Here is a 27340-nt window from a genome sequence, read left to right on the forward strand (position 1 = left end):
GTTTCCTAATATCCATCCTAAACCTCCCCTGGTGCAACGTGAGCACATCTTTGCTTCCTCTGAGTACCAAACACCACTAATTCAGGCTTCCTTGGCTGCTTTATTTCAGGCTGTCTTCCATCGGGTAAGACTCATCTGTCCTGCCTATATTCGATGGTGGCAGAAAGTGGGACATGTACCAAGCACTGCTTAGATTTTTTTTTCACTTCAAGTTAAAAAGTTTTACCAGGGACCATATTTCTGTCCCCAGCTGGGACCAGTTCGCTGCTCAAGTACAGCAGCTCTCCGCTTCTCATCAGCAGAGTCCAAACCCCACCAAACTACACTGAGGTATGTTGTTCCATAAAGAAGCACATCATCTCGTTTCCCACCACCGTGGGAGGTTTCTTCCGAGATGCGTACTGTCCTCTGGGGTAGTTCCCGGGGGCAAAATCTGCATCCAAACGCACCGGTGGTGTCGTCTTTACAACGCGTGAACTTCGCTTTAAGGGCATTAAATTTGGGTACGTTTAAGTGGCGTTTTCTACTAGAAAATAAGTGGTTTACAAATAGCTACCAGCTGGTGGTATCTGAGGTACCAGTTGTTTCCGGACTTATCCTAAGGGAAACGTCCTATCTACACGATTCTTCTGCAGTTTCCTTCCCTGGACATCGGCCGGGACCGCTTCTGCTCTGCCTCCATCACTTCCCTCCAGACAGCCGTAGCAAAGCTGCCGGGAGTCTTCAGAAGCTCTTGCTTTATTAATTTTTAATTCCTTAATGGACGCGTAGGGTTTGTGGGGTTGTCCATGCAAAGCTGGGAGGCTCCACCTCTCGCATCTGGATATTCCGTTTATGTATATAACCTGAAAATAACTTCTTTAAAAGCGACACACTGCCGTTCAGAAGCAAGGCGGCGTTGGCTTGTATGCAAACAACTAAGCAGAGGGGGAGCCTGCTTCTTTTCATCCTCAGGGCTTCTATACGCCCCAGGCTGCCCCTAACCTGACGGGAGACTCGATGACTCCTTTTCAAGGAGTGGTGTGTTTAAACGTGCACGTTCCCAAACATACGAGTTACACGTGTGAAAGTATATTAGGGGTTTTCTTCTAAGCGTTCCCACTGCCCTGCAGTAAGTCAATACGCTTCCAGCCTCCTGTGGTTTGACCAAATTGTGTTGTAGAACAAGGACCAGCGTTTGACGTTGTTCTGGGTTTGTTTTTTTGGGTTTGGTTTGTTTTTTTGGTTTTTTTTTGAAAAGAAACTGTAAAATAGTGCATAAACGGGTACCACACGTAGCATTTCCTAAATCAGATAAAACTTTTAACGGCAACACCTTTGGTACGCTAGAAAATAAGCAGAGCTTAGCGTTTGGATCCTGTCACTCGTTTCTGATAACTTTTGTAAATATTTGAACAACCAAGATTATCATGTTTCATCCAGCTGTTAAAACAAAAGAGCATCCACGCCTTTAGGGCAAGACGTAGCCACAAGCCGGTGCCCTGGATCGAGGAGATGAGGGCAGAGCTCCGGTACCCGGCACAGGGCGTCGAGCCCCGGTCCGGTGCCTCCACCGAAGCCCAGCTCGGGGGAAGACCTGGCAGAAAACAGGACAAAGCATTTGCTAAAATAAATTAAAACGAGTGACCAAAACCTTCCGAATGATAGTTGAGGGGCAAACGGTAACCGGGATTATCCTTCCCAGTGCAGCCCATTTTACGTAATACGCAGCTGCAGAATAAGCTTCAGCAGCGCCCTGGGTTAGAAGGCAAATATTTAAGTCAGTTCCAGTAAATATAGCTGTTGTCACCTGCTTCAGTAAGTACGGCTACGCGGAAAATTTCGACGCAGGCAGTGCTGGATGCTGAAGGGACTAATGAGAAGGACCAGAGCAGCGCGTGTAATTCCTGCTCCGCTCAGCAGCTTACGAAACAGAAGGAGACGGATGACCCGGCATGAACCGTTTCCTCAGACAGCCTGGAAAAATTCATCTCGCTTCATTATTGATGACCTCTTTTTTAAGTGGAACATTTGCCCACAACCAAGAACTCCGGAGAAGCACAGCAAACCGCAGAACCATTTAAAGCCATGCATTTGTTTGCCGCCCCTAGGAGATATTCGCTAGGATTTTAAATAAGCACCTGACTTAAAAGAAGAATAATCGTGGGATTAAATTATTTAGACTTGAAACCAACTCGCAGATGCTTTTGTCTGCTAAAAAATACATGATCTCTGAAGGCTTCAGAGACTTAAAACACAGATTGCGTGTCTGAGAACGTTTTGCAGATCTTGCTTAATCACAATAAAAGACATGGTAATAAACCAGCATCCTTTTTATTTAAAAAAAGACGTTCAGTTGCAAGTTGAATACTGCTGTTGCCCGGGACAGTCTCGTAGTCAGGTGGATGGCTTTCACATCAGGGGTTTTTGGTGTTTAGAACCAAAAGAAGAGCCCAGGCCCTCCGACGCTGCAGGTGTCTCTGCTGTGATGCTTCAGTCCCACTTTCAGGAGCTCAGGAGGCAGAAGGGGTTCGGGGGGGGGGGGCTGTCCTTGTTCTGAGCCCAGCTCCAGCAGCGGTCAAGGGAACAGACCCCTGCCCCCTTGACACAGACCTCCACACCCAGCTCTTGGCACCCTGACAACGTGTTCAAGCTTGAAGTAGTTTTCCTTTCCCTCCTGTATGTCCCAAAACCCGCGTCTTCCCAAGTCCACTGGAATGTGTTGACCAGTCACCACCTGCCGAGTGTTCCCCACCCAACTGCTCTGGATCCAGTTAGCTCCAGAAGCCACTGGGAGACGGGATGGACAAGCCTCGGTAGCTTCTCTTGGACAACAGCTTAGCAGTAAGGATGCTCTAACAACAGCCGTTATAATTTTCTGGAGAAACCTACCGTAACAGCTTGTTTGCTTGAGCGACTTGAAAAATTGCGGTCCGATAATGAGGGGAATAAAACGGGAAAAGAGCCGGCATGTCTGTACTGCAGCCCTCTGTGAGTGCTTCCCAGCGCTTCGGTGCGAGACAAAGACAATCGTGCTCGTAGGAGAGCGGCACAGGAATGGAAAGCCACGTTCAGAATGGGGCCAAGCCACCACCAAGTATAAAACAGCAAAACATCAGCAGAGCCTGGGCATCTGTTCGCATTTGCCTTGAGGGGAGTAAGGAAAAGTCAAAAAGTGCTCAGTGCCAGAAACACATTTCTTCCCATTTTTAGGTCTCGCTTAAAAAGTAGGAAGATGCAAATCTGGCAATGAAAAGCACCTCCTATTCGCAGCCAAGTTAAAAAGGAACTCTCTTTTGGACGGGTAATGTATTTAGGACAACACAAAGCAACGACTTCAGAGACGGAGCGTAGGTACGAAGTTTCCTCTAGAGAAGAGAGGGAGACGGCTCCAGAGCCTCTCCAGACCGAACGCGACGCGCGGACGGGCAAACACTCCAGGGAGTGAAAAGGTGGAAAGTAACAAAGGTGGTACGTTCAAGAATCTCTTCAAAATTACTGCCCGATGCTGAGCCACGGATAAATTTCACTCTCGGATGGGCTCTGCCTACAGACACCTGTTTTTCTCCAAAAGCAAGGGTTTTCTGCAGGTTTGCAGCACTGCTCTTTGGCCAGTCAATTCACCGCAGCGCCGCAACCGCGACAGCACAGGTGTGTAGGAATAGTCCTTTCACAGTTCGCTGGTTTGTAAAAAATAAATACGGAAAATCATCCTGAGTACCTCAGTCAGGACTTCTTCTGAGCTACCTTTAAGTTAGTACAACAAGCACAATTAAATCCATTGCTTGATAGACCCTGGTTGAATACGCGTTCTGTCGGAAACGAAGCAACAAAAGACGAATTAAAAAATAAAAAAGTTATGTCTATTCCACTACTAATCACACAAGTTTCTGATTCGTTTTCGGTTAGTAATTCCTACAGAACATGTAAATGAGATACGGTACGTCAACGGGCCTCGAGACATAACTAAGGAGAAACGTGATCAATACAAACGGTAAATGAGATGAGACACGTGGAAGTCAAACTTCTATTAATACGCGCAAGGCAGCATTTAAAAATTAACAGTACGGAAACGTATTAGTACAAATCTGCATCTACAAGTAAGCACACTCTAGAAAAATAGGATTTTTCCGATTGCAGATGTGATACTTCTGAAATGAAATGGCTGAAATGTTTTTGTCGTAGAAATGTTTGTAACCTACACCATCACTAGCAATAGTGTCTTTAGAAAAAAGCAGCAGTCCCTGAGCCAGCAGGTAAGAACCTAGAAGATATTTATATCTATACCATCTATATCTTGAAAAATAAAATTTAAAAAAATTAGGGGTGCTTTTAGCCATAAACTCATAACACAACCGCAGCAATTAATCTTGGGACGAGAAGAGGGAAACGTAAGTTATAGAGAAATTGCTACTCGAGTTGCTGACAGGCACGCAGGACCCGTTTAGCAGGTACAGGCCTCCCAGCACCCTCCAGTTTTCCAGCTGGGCCGAGAAAAGGTAGCGCTTCCAACGGCGCTTCCAGAAATAAACACAATGCACCGAATAGGGAGCTTAGCGGTTACCAGTAAGAAACTATCAGCAATTTGGTTATTTGTGTGTCTGTTTGTCTCATCTTTGCTTTAGCTGGAGTGGATTTAAAAAAAAAAAAAAAAGAGATGTGGATTAAAAAAAAAAAAAAGTGGATTAAAAAAAAAAAGAAAACAAGGCACGGCTTAGCACGCGGCAGAAGGCGACCATCGCTGCGCTACGGAGTACGGGGTTCGGTGCCAAGCGAGCGAAAGAAAGGACGATGTCACCACGCCAGAAGTGAAGGCCGTCACTTCTCCCCGTGCTGGAAAGGACAAACCGCCGCAAGGACAAACGGCATGGGAAACGGGAGGTCCTGCCAAGTGCCACTTTGCACCATGAGCTTATGCCACTTCTCCGAAAAAAACAATTACTTTCTACAGAAATCGAAACGCCAATATTCCAGAAAAACCACGTCCTTGGGTCAAAAGCAACCTTTCCTCAGATGCTGAGCAGCGTACGTAGGAACACATCGGAAAATTTTAGGTGCGCGAATGCGTTGGTGGTTGGACGCTGGAGAAAGCGGTTCTGCACGTCCCGCTGCTTCAGATCATCTTTGTTCCCCCGCTGTGTCCAAGCGCAACTGGCTCAAGTGCAAACGGCATCCACGGACGAACGGACGCTTCAGGCCCCTGAAACACAAAACAAAGACAGCCAGACGTAAGTGATACAGGAATTACAGTAAACGACAAATTTGCCTTAAAGGAGGAACTAAGTTGTTTGGCTTTTTTGGAAAAGCGTGCGTAACAGCAAAGGCGAAGCCAGAAAATGGTGGCCACCCGCTTCCCTCGGGCTTTTGAGGAGATGGTGGCAGTGGGCTGAAACAGACCCATTTTTCAAGTTACGGTCAGACGCCCGGGTTTTTTACGCAAGGGCAGTATGCATAAAGGAGCAAACAACAGCCGTAGTGTTCCAAAGCAATTCGGAACTTCCACATTTCAGCAGTCTGGAGAAAAAAGATGTAGGTCCCAGACTAAAAGGCCACGTTTGGCCGTTTTATTTGGAAACTGCACGTGCGAGGAGCAGGAAGGCAGGATCACACAGCTGCTGGTTTTGTACAGACGGAAACTGGCTTTACGCGTCCTTTGGTCTTGTCTCTACCTGAGGTCATGCAAAACAGCTCCTGCTGCTCCTTCCTTGAGGCACTGCAAGTTTATTAAACCGATTAGCAGTCGGTATGTTCACGTACGTGAACAAACCCTCTGGCTCTGCAGAGCTACGCGCCGGATGCGAAATGCAGCTGCAGGAGCTCGTACCAGCCAGTCGGCGCAACTGTGTTTCATGCTCTCACGGTGATGCTCAGCCAAGTTACGTGGGAACCGGTTTCTCGTTTAAGGCACAGCTTTCTAACTGGGGGTTCCACAACCCTAGTCGCCGTTAGGCCACAAAAGCCTTTGGGCTGACAGTTCGTGGAGAGCAGGAGGAACAGCAGAGGAACTCCAGCACGAGTGCTGCGAAGAGCCCCTTCCTGCAGGCGGTGCCAGCTGGGAGGTAAGACATCGCACAAAACCACTGATGTTTCCGTAAGACTTAGCCACATGGATGTGACGGGAGGGGAAAGGGGACAGAGTCCATGGACAGGTGGGAGAAATTGGCAGGAAGATGCCCTTTGTGTGTTTAAAGAGCTGATGCACAGTCACGTTCAGAAGCCAGGCTGGCATGTTGGCGCTGCCCACAGCCGAAGCGGCGTCCAACACACCAAACAGACGTTCCCGCAAACCCTGCGACGGCTGCAGGGTTCTTCGAAGCGCTCCAGCACTGAGTTCTGCTGTACGGAAATACAGGCGCGGCGTTTGGGAAACTAAACGCTGCAGAAGCAGCATCTCCGTAAAGCCGGTGAGAGGCGGAGAAGGGAGCAGAGCTGGAGCCGGTACCGTCAGCAAGACACCTCGGTAGAGACGGCAGCACCAGCAGAGAGACGTGGGTGAGCTCACCCATCCGCATCCTGGTCAGGCACACCGGGGGACACCAACCTTCTGGGTATTAGCTGAATTCTCAGTACCCCGTTATATTAAGGCACCAACTGGCTTGGGACTGGATTGTCGACTCATCTTCCTCTCTACTCGACTCATCTTCCTCTCTACTCCGCATACACCGGTGGGATAACCAAAAACCGCTTCTCCTCTTTTTCCTCTGAATTTTTTTTTTTTTTCCCCACTGTATCGAAAAGAGGCGCAGCTGGGATTCCGGCATGCCACCATGCCCATTATTTGAATTTCTTCGTGCCTATTTCAGATTTTTGTCTCTGCCTCTGTTCCCGGCTATTGCGCGTGTCTTTTCCTGTGAAGACAGCTAAAATTCCAATAATCCTTCACTCGGTTCTCTCGGCTTTGCCAGGGCAACTTGGTGGTCAGTGTGTTTCAGCATTGTTTTAATGCGTACTGCTGAGATGGACGTTCCACCTATAATTCTGATCGTACCTCAGATAATCTCTGTGCTCTTTCCTGCTAAAATTAAATTTTTATTAGTTTATTCGTAGAGGCTATGGCCAGAAAATACAATAAAAACATCTCGCTTCACTGCCAGAATTTCACAGGTTTTGGTTAAAGCAGACCATTTCACCCGCACCCTGAAAAAATGAATGCCATTCTTCATCTTCCTCCTAATTTGTTGCGCTGATTTCCCCCCGAGCTTTTTAGAGTCCCGACAGATTTTTGCCTGGTTTCTGTCCTTGTTACGGATTTCTGTTGTGCCATTCATCTTCAGATCAGGGGTTTAAATACCTTGTACCTTCTGTTTCATGGAGAAAGTGTTTCATCCGGAAGTTACCTCAGACTGACACAGCTAACACCTACGGGCACTCTGTGTAGCAGCCAGTGGGCCCTGGCTCACCAGGAGAGTCAGGTAATTCCTTCTTAGGCAGGCGTCCTGAGCGTGGTTTGAGATTCGGCAGATAAAGAGCCAGAGCAACGTCGGCACGCAGAGCCTTAGCAGCGCTATTTTAAAGGCAGATGCTGGACTACAAAGCTTCTTGGTCTACAAGCCTACAATTGAGGTTTAGCTCCTCCCAAATTATTCATCAGAGAGAGCTATGATGCTAGGAAGATGCCCGTTTTCCCACAATGCCGGTATTTATCCTTCTGTATAAGTAACTAACAAACTTTAAAAGGCAGGTGGAGCAAACACACTGCTCTAAATGACGGCACGTACCGAGTGAGGCGGTGCTGCGCGTCTTTGTGGGCTCAGCCTCCCCCAGAACAAAAGCCCTGCAGCTTGGCAGGACAGAAAAGCCACGCTGTCTGCACAGGAACTGAAGGGCTCCGATGATGTCTATGTCGGACTTAATGGACTTAATGGACTGGATGATGTATGTTGGACTTAATAACCCTAGTTACTTGCATAACGATAAAGTCTTCAGCGTTCATAACAGACCGGATCCAGTATATTGCAAAACTTTCTCAAAAAAAAGGAAGAGGCATCTGGAGGAAGCAGACCAGTATTATTTCCCTCCTTGGCTAAGTCAGCGATGAGGAAAAGGAGTGGCTAAGCCAGAAGGACAACCCTCACGCTGCCTATGTGTGACACACGCAAGGGAGCCTGGCAAAGTAAGATGCTGCCGCCAACTTTTGAACTCTGCGTTTACAAACACGCTGTCATAACTCAGCAGGTCCTCGTAGCTTCTGCTTTTGCAGCGGCGTGAAGTAAAGCCCTTTCTCTGCGAAGGCTAGCGCTGTAGAGATAAGGCGGTGCTCAGGTAAGCCAGCACGGCGCTCGGGCGGGCTGTGCCCCGCCACCCCCTGGCGCGGAGGGACCACACTCACCTCGTGCTTACTGCCTCGACGCCGACTCAGCGACTGGCTTCTGCACTCCAAAGGCGGTGATGAAAATATTCACAACCACGATAATGAATACCAGGCCAGTCGCAAGGTTGTTGAGGAAATCCAGCTTTCCGTGTTTCGAAGGGTTGTTAAGGTCATATTTGACTTCAAAGAGAAAGGGGAAAAAAAAAAAAAAAGTTTTAGTTATACGTGTATTTCAAAATCCAGAATAAAAGAATTTTTCTTAACACTGAGCTATTTGCATCAAAGATACTTAAAAGGGAAGTAAGATTTCTGCAGCGTCAGTAAAAGCACTAAGGGGAAGATCTTTAACCACAAGGAGTCTGTGAGCTTCCAGTAATTAGCATCTAATCTCTGTGGATGCACATGGGAAGTAACGTACACGCAAACATTGCTTGGAATCTTCCGAGTTCTTGATCTCTTGAAACCTAGTTTTGTTGCGGTCTTTACACATTTAAAAATTATTTCAGTCTTGAATAGGCGAAGCTGGAAGCCTCGGCAAGACGGAATGGGAGTTAAATTTCCTACAGGTAAAATCCCACGGGTTTTTTGCAGGCAGCCCAAGCTCTCTACCAGTGCTGGGTTGGTTTTTTTGTACGGGCGCCCTTCCCCAGCCGTACTCCCTGCCTTGGCACTGACTGTGTCTTTAAAAAGGAAGGGCATTACAGCTGTTAAAGAGAGGAAGATCTCGGGGCCGTGTAGCTGCAGTCCTTTCCACAGCGAGCTTTCCGCAGCGTCAGCTGTGTAAACATTTCCTTTTGTTTCTCGCAGTCGTTCTTTGGTTGAACTGCTAACGGGAGTGAGGGAGGAGCATGCGAGAGAGAGAGTACTGATTTAGTATAAGCTTCGATTCCAGGCCTTGTGAAAACAGATAAATGAGTTACATCGGACTGATAATAGACTCGGCGATGGAGTAAAGCCTGTGCTTGTACAGGGCAGCGAGAGGTCCGGGGGCGCTTGCCCGGCACCGCGCGGAAACCCAGGATCTTCCTCTGTCTCTGTTCTCTTGCAGTAAGGGCTCGGCAACTCGAACCCTCCGCCAGATTTCTCTGATGCTGGCGGAATGAGTGCCAATGAATTCCGGAGCACGTTTTGAGAATCGTTTTTCTCTATTAGGACTCCTAGTTCTTAAGTGCGGGGATCACCGGAGCTTGTGTGTGCGTGTACAGGACAGACATACGAGAGGAAGTTTAAACCTGACAAGTTTTTACAGCAACATAACTAAAACTTCGAGCTCCTTGCGACAGGCACATCCATAGAGGCGTAGCGTACAACTCCACTGCACGAGACAAACCGTGGTATTTGCTTTTAACACAACGACCCTGTCAACACAGCAGACCTTAACCGCGGGACCACGGCTTGCTTGCTTGTTGAAGCAGTTAAGTAGGAGAGGTGGCAAACACACTCGTGAAGCATTAAGCGCAGGTTCACTTGGCGTCCCCAATTAGGAAGTCTAATGCTGTTTTGGTTTCAAGGAATTCCAGGCGCCTGTCCAAGTCCCGTTTGCTAAAGCGGTATAGTCAAACTTCACGGGCCAGTTGGAGCGCTGAAGAACAGCGTGGGGGAACTACCTGAAAAGCTTAAGCTACTGCACATGTGTGTAGGCATGAAATAATTTAAGCTCAGCAGTACTTAACCCTGAAAATGAGTTTATACAGGCGTGTAAAGCATCTGGAGCTACGTGGCTGCTTGCATCCAACAGCACCTGGAAGGACTCCGGTACTGTCACGTGAAGGAAGCAGAATAAATGAAATGGAGTAATTAATCCTGAAGCGTGGAAGGAAAGCACTTCAGACAGTTGGTTTAAAAGAGAAAAGGCAAAAATGGCCTAATGCGTTTTGCGAGTTAAAAGAAATCGCGCTCAAAGGAGAACTCACGCTTTCAGACCGTCCCTTTGTCCCAAGGAGGGGCACAGAAGACAAGCATCGCTTGCCAGTTCAGGCGGTGCGCTAAATTTTGAAGTAGAATCACAGTAATCCTATCTTTGTGATTATAGTACTTAAGATGAGGGTGTTTGTGAAAATGTTCTTAAGAACAGCTATTCTTTAAGTGTTTGATTATAGTGGGATTAGATTACTATGATTCCATGCCATTTAAACTATTTCAAGACATTCTTTGCTTTTCTTCCAAAAAGTTAAGATTACCAAATCACTTTCAAGGACAGGTTTGCTGAACATTTTTCAAAATGTTTTTGTGAAAGGCTCTTAGGAAGGAGGAAAAGCTTTTAATCCCTAGTAGAGAACTGTGAGAACTGTCAGCTCCTGGGAGAAACCTCAGTCTCACGGAAAGAAAACTTGATGGTTGCAGACTTTTGTTTGAGAGCTTATGAGAGGCACAATTTTGCGGCTGGACAGAAAGGCAAGCTGTTCCTGCGGGCCAAACCTACCAAATCAACATTGTGAAGAGCAAGTTCTTCCTATGACGCCTCTATCTTTGTACCTTCATGTCCTGTTTCCTTTCTTTGGGACTTTTGAGCTCAGCACGACAGCATGGCTCCAATGGCAGCCCACCACCCGCCGAGGGCTTCGTCAGCCTCGGAGAGCGCAGGCTGGGCTCCTCCTGCAGCTCACGGGTGTCCAAGTGGTCTGTGAACTCCACCTCAGCCCAACCTTGGAGCTGGGCTACCGGGTGCCCTCTTTACTCTCAATGTGACACAGATAAAAATTACATTGACCCACTTCGGCAATGCCTGGCAGAAACAAGCATTAAAAAGCAATTTCTCAGCATATATTGAGAAATTATTGCCCAACAAACAACAAGGAACTTGTTTCCAAGCCCAAAGCCTGCTTAACTGAAACAACCATCAGGGAGATGCCTTCAAGCAAGAAACGTGTAAGTGTTTTGCTGGTTTTACCATGACTCTCTTCCCACATAGAATCACAGAATCACAGAACGGTGGGGGTGGGAAGGCACCTCTGGAGATCATCCCATCCAACCCCCTGGCCAGAGCAGGGTCACCCAGAGCAGGTGGCACAGGAACGCCTCCAGGCGGGTTTGGGATGGCTCCACAGACGGAGACTCCCCCACCTCTCTGGGCAGCCTGTGCCAGGGCTCTGCCACCCTCACAGCAAAGAAGTTCCTCCTCAGGTTTAGGTGGAACTTCCCATGCTCAAGTTTGTGCCTGTTACCCCTTGTCCTGTCCCCGGGCACCACTGAGAAGAGCCTGGCCCCATCCTCCTGACACCCACCCTTTCAGTATTGATAAGCGTTGATAAGATCCCCCTCAGTCGCCTTCTTTCCAGACTAAAGACCCAAATCCTTCAGCCTTTCTTCATCAGAGAGGTGTTCCTGTCCTCTAATCATCTTGGTAGCCCCAGTATCGTCAGGTTGCTTTTTCCAGTCGCTTTGTGGAATCTCCTCTGAGCCAGGCCCTGGATTTTGCTCTCGTACCTACTCTACCAAATGCAGAGACAGCTGCATTCTGTACTCTGTCTCTTTCATAAGACAGAAAAAAGCTACGTCAGCTGCATATCAACAGTACCAGCCTTATGCATCCTGGTTTCCTAGGAACTTTCTCCTTGGACAGAAAGTCATTTTTTCAGTTGTGCTAAAAAATGGAACACTGAAAGACTAACAGAGATGCCAAAGGTGGCACCTATAACTCAGTAAATGCCACATGTGAACTCTGGCTATCACCTTCAAGGGTCTGCATTTACGGTAGACTTAAGATCTGTCATATAATATCCCATTAATTTAAAGGAAAATATTCAAAAAAAGCTATGAGAATAAATGATCATGTATCACTCGCAAAATAAGTGATCCATAGCTGTTTTCTACCAGTGAAGGTGCCATTTATTTCACTGAATAGTGGGGTTCGATTGATGCTGAAACCTAAACATTTCCTCTGATTTCCACAGGTGTCTTTGATCGAGTCTCCAAAGTTACGGTGTAGGGTTTTGGGTGCTGCTACTGAATGTTGCAGGTTTTCAGCCACTTTGCAAAGTGCCTCCGGATTCTTTCTGCATTTTGCCTTGCAAAAGCACAGAGGAAAACACCACAGTAGGTCAAGATAGCAACGAGAAGTACTGAAGACTTGTTTTAGGTCAAAACAGAAAACTCAGTTTTCCGGAAAAGTGCTGTCGCTCCACTGTCTGTGGAATTTTAGTTGGGCTTTTTTTGGCAATTCATGCTCAGTGATGACATTGTTTTAGAAATTAGCCTGGTTCTATAGCTACTTAGATCAATATTCTGCTTCACAGAATAAGGCAGAGGCTGGAGGATGTACATGTCCTACTAATCCAGCAATACTAACTTAAAATACCTGATTTTTAGACAATTACTGTTTCTTGTGCCTCACAGCACTGTACTTACTAATACCAAATAGTGGAACCTCTGTTTTTGAGAACAGCAAAGATGCTGCACTGAACTTGTAGGAATGTGAAGGTCCATCCTCCACAAATCAGACAGAAAGGGGAGAGCGGGGGAAGGCAGGGAGCAGGGGACTAATTCTACAGCTGACTCATTTAATGTCTCCAAAGCACGCACTAACACATCTCCTCCTTCAACCCATTCTCTCAAAATGATTTTTAGCCTATTTTAAATGTATTGCATCGCGTTTCTTTGGCAGAACGTAGAAAAGCTTTCCCCAGCAATAAGCAGAATTCAAGACAATCTATTTGTCGTCCCAGGATGCGACCTGGGACTGTGTTTTCTTACTATACGTCATTTCAGATTTTTTGACCGAAGTCATAGTATGTGGACAATACACGAGGTACGTTCTTCTGGTGAAATCTTGCTCCAAATAGCCTATTTTTCTTTTTAGCTTTAATTTCAGTTTAGCACAGGTTTGAAAATTAACAATAAAGTACATTTCTACTGTTCACCACCCAGAGACTTCGGATGCTTGAATAATCCCCTATATTTAAAACTAAGGGTTGGGGGGTTTTTTTCACTATTGTCAAGCTTTTGCTATCAAGCCTTTGATTTGAGTGCAGAAGCACAAAAATGAACTGTGGCATATTGAAGACAACAAGCCACACCAACATGAATACGGACATTTCAACTTTCACTTCTGTTTTGGGGTTTTATGTTCACAAGATATTCTTACAGTATTACTTATGATATGACTGATACAGAACAAATACATTTCAGTCATAAGATTAAGTAATAGGTCTTGCCAGAAACAGTATTATGAAACTAGGCAGGCTGCATGATCCTATCTGGCCTATTAATGTTTCTTTTACAGTATTTCATCATTTTCCTTCCTCCTCAGGCCCTCTGAAAAGAAAAATATTCGTGCTCTGGGCAAATGAGTATGAGGAAGTTGATCAAAACTGAAGATTCCACATAAAGCTGCCTTTACTGCTTTTGTTGCAGTATTTCTATGGTCTTAAGAGAAAATTGTAATCGATTCTGAGGCAAAGGCTTTCAAATATAACAGCTTTTTAAAAATAAATGGGGAGTCTACATACCATCTTACAGGTTGCATCCTGTAAGAAAAATACGAGTCGATGGTTCTTGCTGTTGCTACGTACCAAGGAATATCAGGAGCACTCCCACCATAACTTGCAGGAAGAGCGACAGGCTGATAAGAACGATGAGTGGGATGTAGAAGGAAAAAGAAGGTCCTTGCTCCATGACGGCTTTCAGCTGGGACGCATTGGCCATCAGCAGGGCAATGTCCAACATGCTCTCCGCGGCGCTCTTCTTATTTGCGTAGTGGTTGATATTCATCGGTCCATTTCTTTGAAACCACGGCGACGTTCTGCGCTACAATTGGGAGAGGGGGGAAAAGGTTATTCACATCTCTTTTAATTGGTGCAGTCAGCGAGAGACGACTTGGCCCATCGACTGATTTCCGTGATGATCCCGATAGAGTAAGAGCAGTATTGAGATCATCAGCGCATCTTTCTCGCTGTTACCACTGTCCTCCCTCTGATAAGAGAGCAGTGAATAGTGTCTGTCCTGGACTTCGGCAGACACGCTTTTTCCAGCTTGTAGGACCAGTCAGTGTGTTTCTACCCTGAGAAAAGGAAAGATTGAAAAAGCCGAAAAACATGCACTGGGAAAAGCTGGGAGGGAAAACCCACCATAAAACAACTGAGCAAACAACAAGTTGTTGCAACTAATTTACTTCTAAAGGCAAACTTAAAAACATAAATATTCGTTAAACTCACTCATCACACACTCATCACGCTTCTACATATTTCTCTAATTGCTCACAAGTCGTATTTTGAGGATTTATGTGGAAGTTGGCCACTGCAGGAGCTTTGCTTGACCTTTCCCCACTGCTCCGTGCCCTGCCATGCCACTGCCCCGGCCCATCCATACACAGTGAGCTCTTTTCCATTTAAATATCATATGATCTGGGGTTGCCAAGCACTCTCCAACTACAAGGGAAACATTTCTTTCCATTTTCACATCAGTGCTTGTGGTTTTCTGTTGGTTTTGTTTTTTGTTGTTTTTTTTTTTTAAAAAAAAAGAATACTCCTGTGAACAAACAGGAAAATAAAAACCAACTGCAGGGCAAAACCAGAGCTGGTTAACCCAGCGGGATGAACAAAACGAGTGTTTCCTGATGATGGTACATACGACCCGACTTGGAGTCTGACAGCTCATCTCCATGGGGCGCCTATTTCTCTATTAGACGCAGTTTAGGTAACAAGCTTGGGCTTAGGTGCCTAACTCTGCGATGGAGAACGAGCAGGTAACCCTCTTTTCTGCAGCCTCTGGACAGCTTAGGAACTTCATTCTCGCTGCTTTTACTTCTAGACTTTATTTTCGAAAATAATACACAAATATATTAAGGGTAAGCTTATTCTGACTTCTTCAAACCTGCTTCTTAGAGACCTTTTTACTGCAGAAATGTGACCCCGCTTGCCAGAAAATGCTGTGAGGAAGGTCTCTCTTTGGAGGTTAGTTCAAATGCAGAAAACGCCCTCTAATTACTCTCTTCAGCCACGCTAACAGCTATCAAATTTCCCACTCCAAAGCCAGGTTCGCCACTGCCCAGAGTTAAAAGTGTCCTTTTAAGCAGGACAGACACTGATGCATACAGCAAACACGCTGCCAGTTTTTCCAGGGCAGCCAAATACCAAACTTGACCTATTTTCACCAGACACTCTGTAATCAACCACAATCTAAATATTTTACCGAGAGAAAAATGTCGTGGGGCAGCAGCAGACTTCTTTTTTTCTGCAAAGAGACGGAAGCCGTGTGATCACCACTTCACACGGACGGCTCCTCTACTGAGCCCAAGCTCCTGGGAAGAAAACGGCTCTGGGACGGATGCTGACTTTGGTCGGGAAGAACTCGATACTCATTTGGTTCTGTCTATATCCCATAACCTGAAAACGTAATTTGGCTGGGAAATCTGTCCCACGTTTGTCACCTTTGCTCTCCCCCGGGAAAGCCTCCTCTCCCCACCCTCCCGCCCCATTAAAACACTCTCGCATTTGGATGCTTCAGAAAAAATACTGTAATTCTAATACACCATCCACCAGAAGCACTAAACCAGGTGTGGGTGTTCATTCCTTTACGGAAAGCGGCACGGAATATACGCCGGCAGCACTCAGCAGAAAAATCCAGGCTACGTTTTTCACCGTTCGCTGTGCAGTAAAAAGCCAAACACACACATTTAGCTGTTGGTTACCTACTGCCAGCGGCGTTAAGAGGGGACGGGGCACTAGGTGTGTAACAGCAGAATTCTGTTTCTGGGCATGAATTTATAAGAAACTCCTCTCAGTAGACTGCAGCAGTAATATGATCTACTTTGTCACAAGTTCATAATAGAGGAAGTTTTTTTTTTTTCCTAGGTCTAGCAGCTGATTACCTCCTTTCTGCCAAAAATACTGACTTTGAAATATCTATTGGGTCTACGAGGCCGCAGCGCGTAACACTGGCAAAAACTGCACGGGTAGCCGTGACTCAGTTCTTAATCCTGACGGAAGGGGACTGCAGTGAAAACATGACGACCGGTTTCTTTGTTTTCACTTGATGTAGGAATGTGATCACTTTGGACACGGCTTTTTTTTTTTTTTTTTAACTATACAAAGGAATAAATAGTCTGGGCTACATCTTCCTTTCGGTTACAGCTGTGACTACACTGCACATGAACAGCAGAATGTCATCTTGTCTTTTTCCTGGGGAAATGTACTTTTAGGACCCTGCTCTTTGCTAATGTTCCGTATGGTCAAGTTGCAGGCGGAAAAAAACAGGCTATGGCGTCTGAAGGACAGTGGGAGCAAAGGTCTTGAGTCACTTCTGAAGTCCAGCGGACTTTTCAAAGTAGGGTGCTGCTAAGGCAAACTAAGGCAAAATTTCTCATTCCTGGAATGACAACAAATGACAAAAATGGCATTTTACTCTGTTAAGAGGCTTTCAGCTACCACTCCTGAAAGCAGACTGGTTCAGAATCGGAACTAGGCATATGGAGAACTGAAACATCGGTTCTGAGCTTTTCCTCAGCCTGTGATCTTGCTTTCTGACAGGAAAAGGGACCCGTAATCATGAAAGCCCCAGAAACAATCATTTCCCACCTCCTGATTGAGAAATGGAGCTTTCTGACTCATGCTGGAATGCCATAAAACAAACCCCCCAAAAAAAGGCAAATTAGCCTTGCCTTCTGGAAGCAAGTTGAAGGCAGCTACCAAAAGCATTGAAACAAATGCAGTCAGCCCCATGGCAGAAGTTTTTAAGACCAGATTACACGTTACCCAGCAATACAGAGACAGGCAATGACAGGAGAGCTGCTGCCTTAACCTCAGGATAATGACAGCCACGTACAACACAAATTATACAGGAACCTTGTTACGTGGCTTTATGGTTTCAGGGAGATGCCAAGCCTGCAGCAACCCACGCAGCCCGCTGCGCCAACGTACGCTTACTGCGCCGTCATCGCCTGCACGGCTTCCAGAGAGGGAGAGGGAAACTTCTGGAGATTTTCTGGGATGCGGGTAAAGTCAGGCTTTTCCCGCCAGGTGCCACCTGGCAGGAGAACAGGACATATTCCACACGACCCGATCCGTCTCAATGTACTCAAACCACCTCCACTAGACATTTTCAATATTCAAATCACCCAGCACAGACAAGCTGATCCCTTCAGCCGGGGCCACCAAATGAGTCTGAGGCAGGACAGCATGTGCGTTCACACGCGCGTGCATCAGAGCCAGGTGTAGCTGGAGCTGCTCTGTCTTCCTTTCCCCGTCAGTAACAGCCTGCTCTCAGGTTGCCCGCAGAGCATCAGCCCCTGAGCAGCACAACCTGCCGCGCCGTCCCCCCAGTCACAAAGAGGAGAGGAGAGACAAGAACACCTCCCGATGCTGCGCCGTCTGCGACTGGAAGAAGCCCTCGTGGAGGAGCTGACTTTCCCGGCCACGCGAGGTTGTCCCTACAGACGGTATCGCTCCACGTCTCCGCGCGGCGGCGGGGTCCGTTTGCTTGCCCAGAGCACTGCAGTTTGCGAGGATAACGCCAAGGGGCTGTATCAGGAGCTGGCACTTTTTCGCTTCTCTAAGACTTCACGCTAGGATTGAACGGTGTTGGATACACCGTCTCATGGACAACTGGGTGGGTACGGACTTTGCTGCTGTTTCGCTTCGTTTTAACGCTACACCCAGAAGAACTGAGTCCCTTTGAAACACAGAAAGGATTTATTCATTACATCCATTAAAAAATAAATAAAAGTGGTGAATGTCCTTCGATGCTGAGTTTCGTGAATCACGTCTGAGACCCACCTGGTGATTCAACAGGAAGGAAACAGCGCTGAAAATGGAAACATTTGAAAACAAATAATAAAGTATCTTTGCTGAATACAGTAACTTGTTATAGTAACGATTTCTGCTTCTATTACAGCATGAAATCGCTACTTGGGACAAAATTTATGTGGCTGTTTGCTCAACAGAGTATTTATCAAACACGAGCAACTGCTGAAGCAGTCAAATCAACGCGCTGGAAGCCTGGCCAAAAAAAAGCAAAGCCCAAGAGTCATTTTTTTTTTCTTGTCCAACTTGACCTCACTGATTTTCCCCAGGTGGTACCCGTTAGTCTGTCCGGAGAAGACAGGTGGGGTTTTTGACGTGCCAGTAATCCACAGAGAAAAAAAACACTAGTGAAATTTAGGCCTATTTTGCATCTGTATTTAGCACTTGGTTGTGTTAGTTTCTGTGTCTCTGCCCTATGAATGCAGGAGGAATGAACTCATTTGGATTTTGAGTGCAAGTTTTTAGGATTCATTCCTTCTCTTCTGGTACACTCCCAGGTACTTTACTCAACTATATATATGCTCCCCTAAAGAGATGTTTTAAGAAAATCTTAAAAAAAAAAAAGCCAAAACAAAAGCCCCCCCCCCCAAAAAACTGTAAAAGACAAATACGGTCTGAACCAACAGGACCTTGACGTTTCCAAGTTGAGAGTCAGAGCTGTTAGGAATGCTGAATTTACTGTTCTTGTGATGAAGTTAACCGGCGCTTGCCGCAGCACAAGACCGGTTACTGTTTTCTTCTTAAATCCCACTAGAAAACCAGTACTTTGCAGTCAGCGAGGTGAACTTCCAATTTCCCACATGAATGCTTTGAACCAGGAACTGCAAAGCAGAAGCCAGAAGCGCAGCCTGAGTGGCTCGAATTTTGATTTGCAATTTGTAATTGCGGCTCTTAATATCAGCTGGGACTGCAGGGCCCAGAGCTCAACGTCTTCTGCGTGTCAGGCCCCGCGTGTCTTATCTGGGTTCTGAAAACATGCAAACACTTATTTTAGTATTGGTACGGTATCAGCCCTAAACACTTCCATGGTGTATTCTGACTTTAAATCATCATGCGGTAGAATGCCTTTATTAAAAACAGGAGACCCACAGTTTTGTGTGGGGTAACTGGGAAAATAACGCTGATCATTATTTATATATTCCAAACAATTTGTGCTTCTCATTAATAATACCTTTCTTCAGCTGTCAGAAGGTTCTTTGCCTTCAAGTACATTTACTCTGAAACAGAGTCTTCATAATCTTTGGCTTGCTCTAACTCTGCATACACTTTTCTTTCTATTACAGGATAGCGATTACTGCAATTGTATGGCAGCTTTTAGATGCTTTTAAAAGCTGAACAGCCTCGATTCAAAATGAGATGGGACAAGCTTGTTGATCAAGATGACCTCTGCGTTTGCAATCTCATGGAGCAAGCTTCCTTAAATTCTTTTGGTTAGGAACAGTCTTAATTTTAACATAACAGAAACATGCTACGTAATAATGAGGCTGTGTGAATAAAAGGCTGAGTCATACTGATCTCACAGGGGACTGTTCTTTACTGTGCCCTGTAGAATCACAGAATGGTTTGGGTTGGAAGGGACCTTAAAGATCACCCAGTGCCACCCCCTGCCCTGGGCACGGACACCTCCCACCAGCCCAGGTTGCTCCAAGCCCCGTCCAACCTGGCCTTGAACCCCTCCAGGGATGGGGCAGCCACAGCTTCTCTGGGCAACCTGGGCCAGGGGCTCACCCCCCTCACAGCAGAGAATTTCTTCCTGATATCTCATCTAAATCTCCCCTCTTTCAGTTTAAATCCCTTACCCTTCATCCTATTGCTCTACTCCCTGATCCAGAGTCCCTCCCCATCCTTCCTGTAGGCCCCCTTCAGGTACTTGAAGGCTGCTATAAGGTCCCCCCGGAGCCTTCTCTTCTCCAGAGCGAACCCCCCCAAGTCTCTCAGCCTGTCCTCATAGCAAAGGCGCTCCAGGCCTCTGAGCATCTTCGTGGCCTCCTCTGGACCCACTCCAACAGCTCCGTGTCCTTCTTGTGCTGAGGACTGCAGAGCTGGACGCAGTACTCTGGGGGAGGGCTCACCAGAGGGGCAGAATCCCCCCCCTCGCCCTGCTGCCCACGCTGCTGGGGATGCAGCCCAGGGTGCAGGTGGCTTTCTGGGCTGCAAGCGCGCATTCCGGCTCATGCTGAGCTTCTCGTCCACCAACACCCTCAAGTCCTTCTCCTCAGGGCTGCTCTCAAGCCATTCTCCACCCAGCCTGGATTTGTGCCTGGGATCGCCCTGTCCCGCGTGCAGGACCTTGCACTTGGCCTAGTTGAACTTCAAGAGGTTCGCATGGGCCCACCTCTCCAGCCTGTCCAGGTCCCTCTGGATGACATCCCTTCCCTCCAGCATGTCAACCATGCCACACAGCTTGGTGTCGTCAGCAAACTTGCTGAGGGTGCGCTCCATCCCACTGTCCATGTCACCGACAAAGATGTTAAACAGCACCGGTCCCAGTACTGACCCCTGAGGAACACCACTCGTCACTGGCTTACACTTGGACATTGAGCCACTGACCACAACCCTCTGAGTGCAGCCATCTGGCCAGTTCCTTATCCACCCAGTGGTCCATCCATCAAATCCATGCCTTTCCAATTTAGAGACCAGGATGTCACGCAAGACAGCGTCAAACGCTTTGTGTAAGTCCAGGTAGATGACGTCGGTTGCTCTCCCCTTATCTACCAATGCTGTGGCAACATCGTAAAAGCCACCAAGTTTGTCAGGCACGATTTGCCTTTGGTGAAGCCATGCTGGCGGTCACCAATCACCTCCTTATTTTCCATGTGCCTTAGCAGAGATTCCAGGAGGATCTGCTCCACGCTCTCGCCAGGCACAGAGGTGAGACTGACCGGTCTGTAGTTCCCCGGGTCTTCCTTCTTTCCCCTTTTTGAAAATGGGGGTTATGTTTCCCCTTTTCCAGTCAGCGGGAACTTCACCAGACTGCCACGGCTTTTCAAATATTACGGAAAGCGGCTTGGCGACTTCAGCTGCCATGTGTTTTGCAATAGTCTTTCTAATCAAAACTGTTAAAAAGCTGCTTTTGTTTAAAAAGTAATTTTCTAAGCTTTTTAAGTATTCACCTTTAAGAAAAACACTGCACGTCAAACTTTTCCAGATCTTTTAGTGGTAACTTCACATTCAGGAAAAATTCCAGTTATACCAAAAAAGAGAAGGATCAGACATAAAAGGAATAATACAGGACTAAAACAGAACACAATTTCAGAACTTTACTTTTTTTTTTTTTTTTTTAAGATCAACCCTACTGCTACAGAATTGAACTAGTAACTTTATACAATTATTTAATAATCCTCATTATTTCTGCCCACATCTCCACCACCCACATACTGAAAATGTAATGGGCCATACTTGGCCATTCCGAAATCGGACTTCCCCTCTGTCTCAAGAGATCTTGCTGACCTACAAAAATAGGGAAAAGACTCTACAAAGAAAAAAAATATTCTTCCAACAAAAACATATTAACCTATATTAGTTATTTAATGGATTATTAGATCCTTTGCACACCCCTTCAGAAGATATTTCTTTCCCCCAAGTAAAGTATTAGATCACTAGTTCAGCTGAGCGCTGACTCAAGAGAGAAATCCCCCTACATCTGGACTGAATCATCAGTTATATTTCCTGTAGGAATTCCATTTGGAGGAGAGGAGGAGAATCCGTTCGTACAAGTACGCCAGCGTAACACTAACTAGCTCGTGAGACTCCTGCAATCTCATCTTGAGACAGTATGGTTGCAGGTAAATAAAGGAAAAAAAAAAATAGAAAAAACTCCGCCTGTGTTCGTATTTCACAGACAACACCAATTTTCTAGCATCTTTCAAAGCCTGTGCTTAAGAAGAGCCACTTTCTATGTGTTAAGACAGAAAATGCAAGTTGACTACACTAAGAAAAAAAAAAAAAGTGGTAACGATGCTAAAAAGTTAGAATGAAAAAAAATGGGAAAGTCCCAGCCATGTTAGCTCAGGGCAGAGCACAGTTTTCCTAAAGCTATACTGGCTCCAGGACCAAGCTGGAATACTTTTACTCGTGAATTGGCTTAAAAATAATCATCACACCTGATGACTAACTTTGTGAAACGAAGCAGTAACTTGAACTAGTTCATACAGCTATTTAAACAGAAGCTTTCTCCCGTACGATTTTTTTTTCCTGCTACTACTCTTTTTTTTTTTGCAGTGCTGCTGCTCACTGCAGCGATTTGGTGTTCTAACACCGTTTCTCACAACTGGGCCGTGGGCTGCCTATTTGGTGGTGTTAACGCCGGGCTTGTTTATTCCAGCTGCTTCACAAAAAGCAGCCCAAAACTTATCACCGGTAGTTTCAAGATCCAGAGTGTATCCAATGCTCCAAATTCAGTTTGATACAAGTAATGCTTTAGCACATGCCCTCTCATTCTACGGGCGGTACAATCATTTCAAGTTGTACAGACCTGAAGTTTGTTACTTGCTGACGACGCCAAGAAACTGTCCTGTCCCAAATTTACTGATGAATTAATACACAATTTTGAATACATTTTTTAGTAACAACATGACTGTAACAGAAGCCAGCTATTCCAGAGCTGTTCTTTTCTACTATCCAGCTCTTGTTCACCTTTTTCATAGCTCTTCTTTAACTCTTTCACAACCCACGTTTCCTGTTACCTTGGAAATGTTACACTAGGTTTTACAACGTGGCGAATCTAGACTGGTTCGACATGGACCATGGGCAGGGAAAGCATACGGAAGATGATGAAAAAGCAGTCAGTAGCCGCATTTGTATGAACAAACCCTTTGCAGAAGCGGCCAGACACTTCTGCCACGCGTAATTATTCGCATTAGTCAGTGAGGTGTGCTAGGCCAACCCAATACTAGAAGCAAGGAACTTCTTACTTCCAAAAGCTTGACAGCTGCTAAAAAAAAATTAAGCAAATTAATGATGGAGTTAAAATAAACCACATTAAACCACTGTGTGACCACTCATTCAGAATTACAGTGGGCTTAAATGGGCTTTTTTAAATTTGTGTGCTCCTACAATGCCTTGAAGGTGAGACAACTCCATCTGCGTTCCACGCAGCTCTCCCGCCGGAGCAGGCAGCGCTCTGCCGCTCTACTGCCGGAGACGCGCAAGAGAACCCGTTCCGAGGAGAGGGCAGATGCAAACCAGCGTGGTCCCAAAGCTCGCGATGCTGCGAGCGCTCCTAAAAGCAGACACTTAACACACTTTCGACTCCACTGCTGAAGATTTAGGCACCTGCGGATTTGTGGTCTCTCCAGGGTGAGTTGGCTGCTGAGTCGGGGCGTTCTTTTGTTCGTCTGAATTGTGAACGTGGTCAGATTTTTTTAAGGTATGTCCTGTTCCCAGGTTGTCTTTTAAGAAATCTTTCCCCATCTGTTTTACCTCCCATACGCTTATTTTTATTTTTGTGAGAAAATGAAAAAAAGAGACTGTAAAGTTCTCTGAAGTTCTACTGTATACATATAATACAATATAATAGTACGTCTCGCTGCTTATTCTTTATACGGCACTCACATTGAACTTGCAGTTTCTGTGGGAAAGACGTAACAAAATGATGATTGCTTGCAACTGAAGATGAAGTAAAACAGGAAAGTTGCAGAAAAATTCTTGAAGCAGACCAAGTTAAAAAAATAAAATCCCCATGACTAGTACTTGTGATGCAATCACAACTCTTTGTTAATAAATAAAAGAAAATTGCGGAGAAGTCAGTGATTTAAAGGAAATCCCTTCAGGCCACCAGTTTGACGTGCGTATCCCTGCCTTGATTCTCTTTGGGTACTTTCCAGATTTATTAAAACCAGATTTATTTTTTTTGGTACGATATTCCTGACCTACAGGGGTTTGTCAGGAAGGGAAGAAGGACAGATCTGCTACACAATCAGCCCAGTCTGTCCGTAACCAGAAAGTTTTACTAGTGACGTAGAAGGCGGTTTAGTACAACTGTTTCTATGTGGCACAGGCTTCAGTTGGAATAAGAGCTGCTTTTTAGAGTTTAACCTCTTCCAAAACAACATAAAAGATGCTCTTTTACCAGTCTGGCTTTTCACATAAGTGGCATGCTTAGAAAACATCCCTCACGTGTAAACAGAATCTGGGATAAAACGCTTTCCAGTGAAGAATTCTGGTCGTGTTCTGACTACACGGAGTAGTATAAAGCTGGGTATTTCTCTCCTTGTTTTTATTTGGATCACTGTACGGAAAAAAACCCCAAGCATGTAGGCCCAACCCTTTAAGTAATTCCTCCTACTTTTGAGCTCGCTTATCTCCTGTGTAGATACCCCAGAGTAACTTTTCCATCCTCTCCCAGGTCACCTGGGAGGAAAATCGCCCCAGGTGCCGGTGGGGTCCGTGCCCGGGAGGACACCCTCTCGGCTGGCCCGTGTGGCAGCTGAGGGGACACCCTGCCAGCGACTAAAATGGGGTTTTCTTTTCAGTCCTTCGCCGGCACTCGCCCATCTTTGAAGCGAGGCAAAACGGGACGCCTGCGGCGGCATCCCTGCAAAAACGGAGCTGAATTAACGGAAGACGTGTAAAAAACCCAGCCCGATCGTGGAGCGGTGGCGGCGGCAGGGCGCAGCCAGCACACCGTCCCTGCCCGCAGCTCCCTCCCTCCCTCCCTCCCGCCCGGCCCGGCGGGCTACCGGGGGCACCTGCAGCTCCGCGGCCCCGCCAGGCCGCCCCGGGCCCGCCGCCCCGCCGCTGCACGGCCCCGCCGGGCCACCCCCCGCCCTGCTCCCGCCCGTCCCGCCCGCGCCCACCGCCCGCCGCCCCGGCCCTACCCGCTCGACGGCCGCCGGCTCCGCGCCCTCCGCCTGCCCGTTCAGCTCGTGGGTCTCGCTGCCGGAATCCATGGCGGCGCGGGGGAGCCCCGGCTGCCCGCGGGGAGCCCTTCGGTGCCGGCCGGGCCCGGCGCGGCGGGAAGGGGCGCTGAGGAGAAGGTCTCCAGCCGGGCAGCGGCCCCGTCCCTCCCGCTCCTCGCACAGGCCGCCCTCGGGCCGTCTCTGCGGCCCGCCCCGGCAGGATCCCGCCCTCCCCACCGGGGAGGCCGCGGGGCGGGGCGGGGAGCGGGGCCGGCGTGGGGCCAGCCCGGGGCCGAGGCCGGGGCCTGGGCGGCGGCGTGGCCCAGGCCCCTCCGGCTTAAACCAAACAGCTTGGGTTTAAGCCCAAATTTCCCACGTGGGCCAAGAGTCATGGTTTATGCCGTTCTGGGGAGGAGTACAGGTAATCGGCAGTGCACGCAAAGGTTTCATTTGAGAAAAATATCTTGGCAAAAAGTGAAGGCTAGGGTTTTATTTTAAGAGTGCTCTCATCGGGGTTTTTAGGTTTTCAGTTCCAGTATACTTTTTTTTTTCATGATACTATTTTTTCCCCTCCTTTTCCCACCTGTGCCGTGGCAAAGGCCGCACATAAAAACGATTAACAAACAGGTTTGATGGTGATGGGACATCAGAGGAACACTTGGTGATATCGGACTAAAGCCAATGAATAAAGGTAACCTCGCAGTTCAGCAACGTTCTTATAAGTTATAAATCAGTAGTGCCATTAGTGTGAGCCAGCATGAATGACAGGAGAAGCTACGAGTTTCACAGCAGGTTGGTTAAGAGTAAGGCAGGTCCCTAGGAACAGGACCAGGCTGAAGAAACTGACCACCGAAACATGCTGCAAGCCAAAGAAGGACCGTATATGGCTAGATCGACTGAGCTCACCAAGCAATCGCCGCAAGTTTTGGGGTCTGCGACCACTGAGGACCACCAGAGGGACCACCATGACTCAACCACGCGTGCGGTCTATAGGAGGGGACTATGTAAATGAGCTCCAAGAATAACCATTCCGGGAAATCAAAATGCACGTGTATGTGATAGCCTAATAAAAACTGTGTTTTCGTTAACATATGGTATGCACACTAGGAGGAACAATCCCCCGTGCATCCAGCGCTGCAATAAGGAATGCCTACCTTCTAAAACTCAAAACAAGTCTTAAAGGGTTTCCCTTTAACTGGATTTTCCGGTAACATTGGATGCACGGAAACAGCACAACTGGCAACGAGAGCAGTAAAGTAAGCCTGAAGTGTGAAACAAAGCAAAATAATTAAAATTTTAAAATGTTATTGTTACAAGCAAACCTTCATCTACTTAAATTTAACAGTGTTCGGAGTAAAAAAATAAATTAAAAAAAATAAAAGGGTCTTATATGACTACAGGTAATCGCTTTTAAGGCTAGGAATGAACTGCTCGTCTGCGCTGAAAACGTCCAAAGAGCCTGTTCCTCTGTGTGGTGTCCAAACGTGGGTTCCTCCAGTTAAGTCCTTCAGCATCTTCTATGTTAGGAATCGCTTTTCTCACTCGAAACAGAATTGAAGGATATTCTATTTACAGAATGCAAGCAAACATATAGAATATAAATAAGCATACAGAATGTAAATGTAAATAAGTTGATTAAAAAAAAAAAGGTATAAAGGCCTTTTGCTAGACCTTGCATAAAAAGAGATGGTGTAGACGCACTACTGCGGATCCCTTGATCACCAAGGCAGGATTTTTACACATGCAGCTCCCGGGGAGGGAAGCGCCAGCTGTATCGCTCAGTGAATAGACACACAGGTGTTGGACCTGTGGTCACGAAGAGGGTGCAAGAGACCACTGCTGACAGTGTGATCCCAAAACTCCCGGGATCGTTTACCCGCTGTGCAAGCCAATAACACACGGAGTCAAGGTCTTAGCTCTTTATTAGCAGTTCTGCGCAGAAAAGGGTGCTAGGAGATATTTTGGCAAAGCTAGCCCAGCCAGCACTGAAACAGTCATTCATTTATACATTGTAAATTAGCATAATTAACAAAGTCATTGTTTAGCAACTTTTTACTGGTGCTCAAAATCCCTTATCTTGAAGATGATTGGTGTAAAATGTCCTCACCTTCAACTAAAGGTGCGGCGTCTCCTGATTTTACTGCACAGGCTCAGGGGGTGAGGGTCTTCAAGTGGAGGCGGGCATCCTAACTTCTAGAGGAGTGGTTTTCATATTAGGATTAGTCAAGGTCACCTTAAGGACGCATTTCATGCGGTATAGCCAGGTTTCTTAGGCAATCAGCCCGCTAAAGTTTCTGGTACCTGGTTTTAGTTCTGATCGTTCCTTCTATGCCATTGTCTTGTCAAGAGTCATTTGCCCAAATGATTTACAGAGTTACAAGCATAGAGGTTTGGGTCTCAGAAGGAGGCGTACACACGTGGCGGTCCTCACGTTACAGCCGTGGTGCCTGGCAGTCACCCCGAGTCTCACAGGC

The 27340-nt window shown here is 46.8% G+C and overlaps 1 protein-coding gene across 1 annotated transcript; it reads right to left on the reverse strand.

Annotated features, from left to right (window-relative positions):
• Positions 1-143: 143 nt before the first annotated feature.
• Positions 144-25094, reverse strand: NINJ1 (ninjurin 1). Its single transcript, XM_063348063.1, has 4 exons — positions 24846-25094; positions 13801-14035; positions 8309-8470; positions 144-5179 (listed from the first exon to the last, which is right to left on the reverse strand). The coding sequence occupies exons 1-3, from the start codon at positions 24915-24917 to the stop codon at positions 8316-8318; spliced, it is 462 nt and encodes a 153-aa protein (XP_063204133.1). The 5' UTR covers positions 24918-25094; the 3' UTR covers positions 144-5179; positions 8309-8315.
• Positions 25095-27340: the final 2246 nt, after the last annotated feature.

This window comes from Chroicocephalus ridibundus, chromosome 10, assembly GCF_963924245.1.
Source record: "Chroicocephalus ridibundus chromosome 10, bChrRid1.1, whole genome shotgun sequence".
Taxonomy (NCBI): Eukaryota; Metazoa; Chordata; class Aves; order Charadriiformes; family Laridae; genus Chroicocephalus; species Chroicocephalus ridibundus.

Coding starts and splice junctions, on each gene's coding strand:
- NINJ1 (XM_063348063.1), bottom strand. CDS start 24,917: ATGGATTCCGGCAGCGAGACCCACGAGCTGAACGGGCAGGCGGAGGGC. Junction 14,036..24,845: donor AGCCGGCGGCCGTCGAGCGG/GTAGGGCCGGGG, acceptor TCCCAATTGTAG/CGCAGAACGTCGCCGTGGTT. Junction 8,471..13,800: donor AGTGCTCCTGATATTCCTTG/GTACGTAGCAAC, acceptor TTCTCTTTGAAG/TCAAATATGACCTTAACAAC.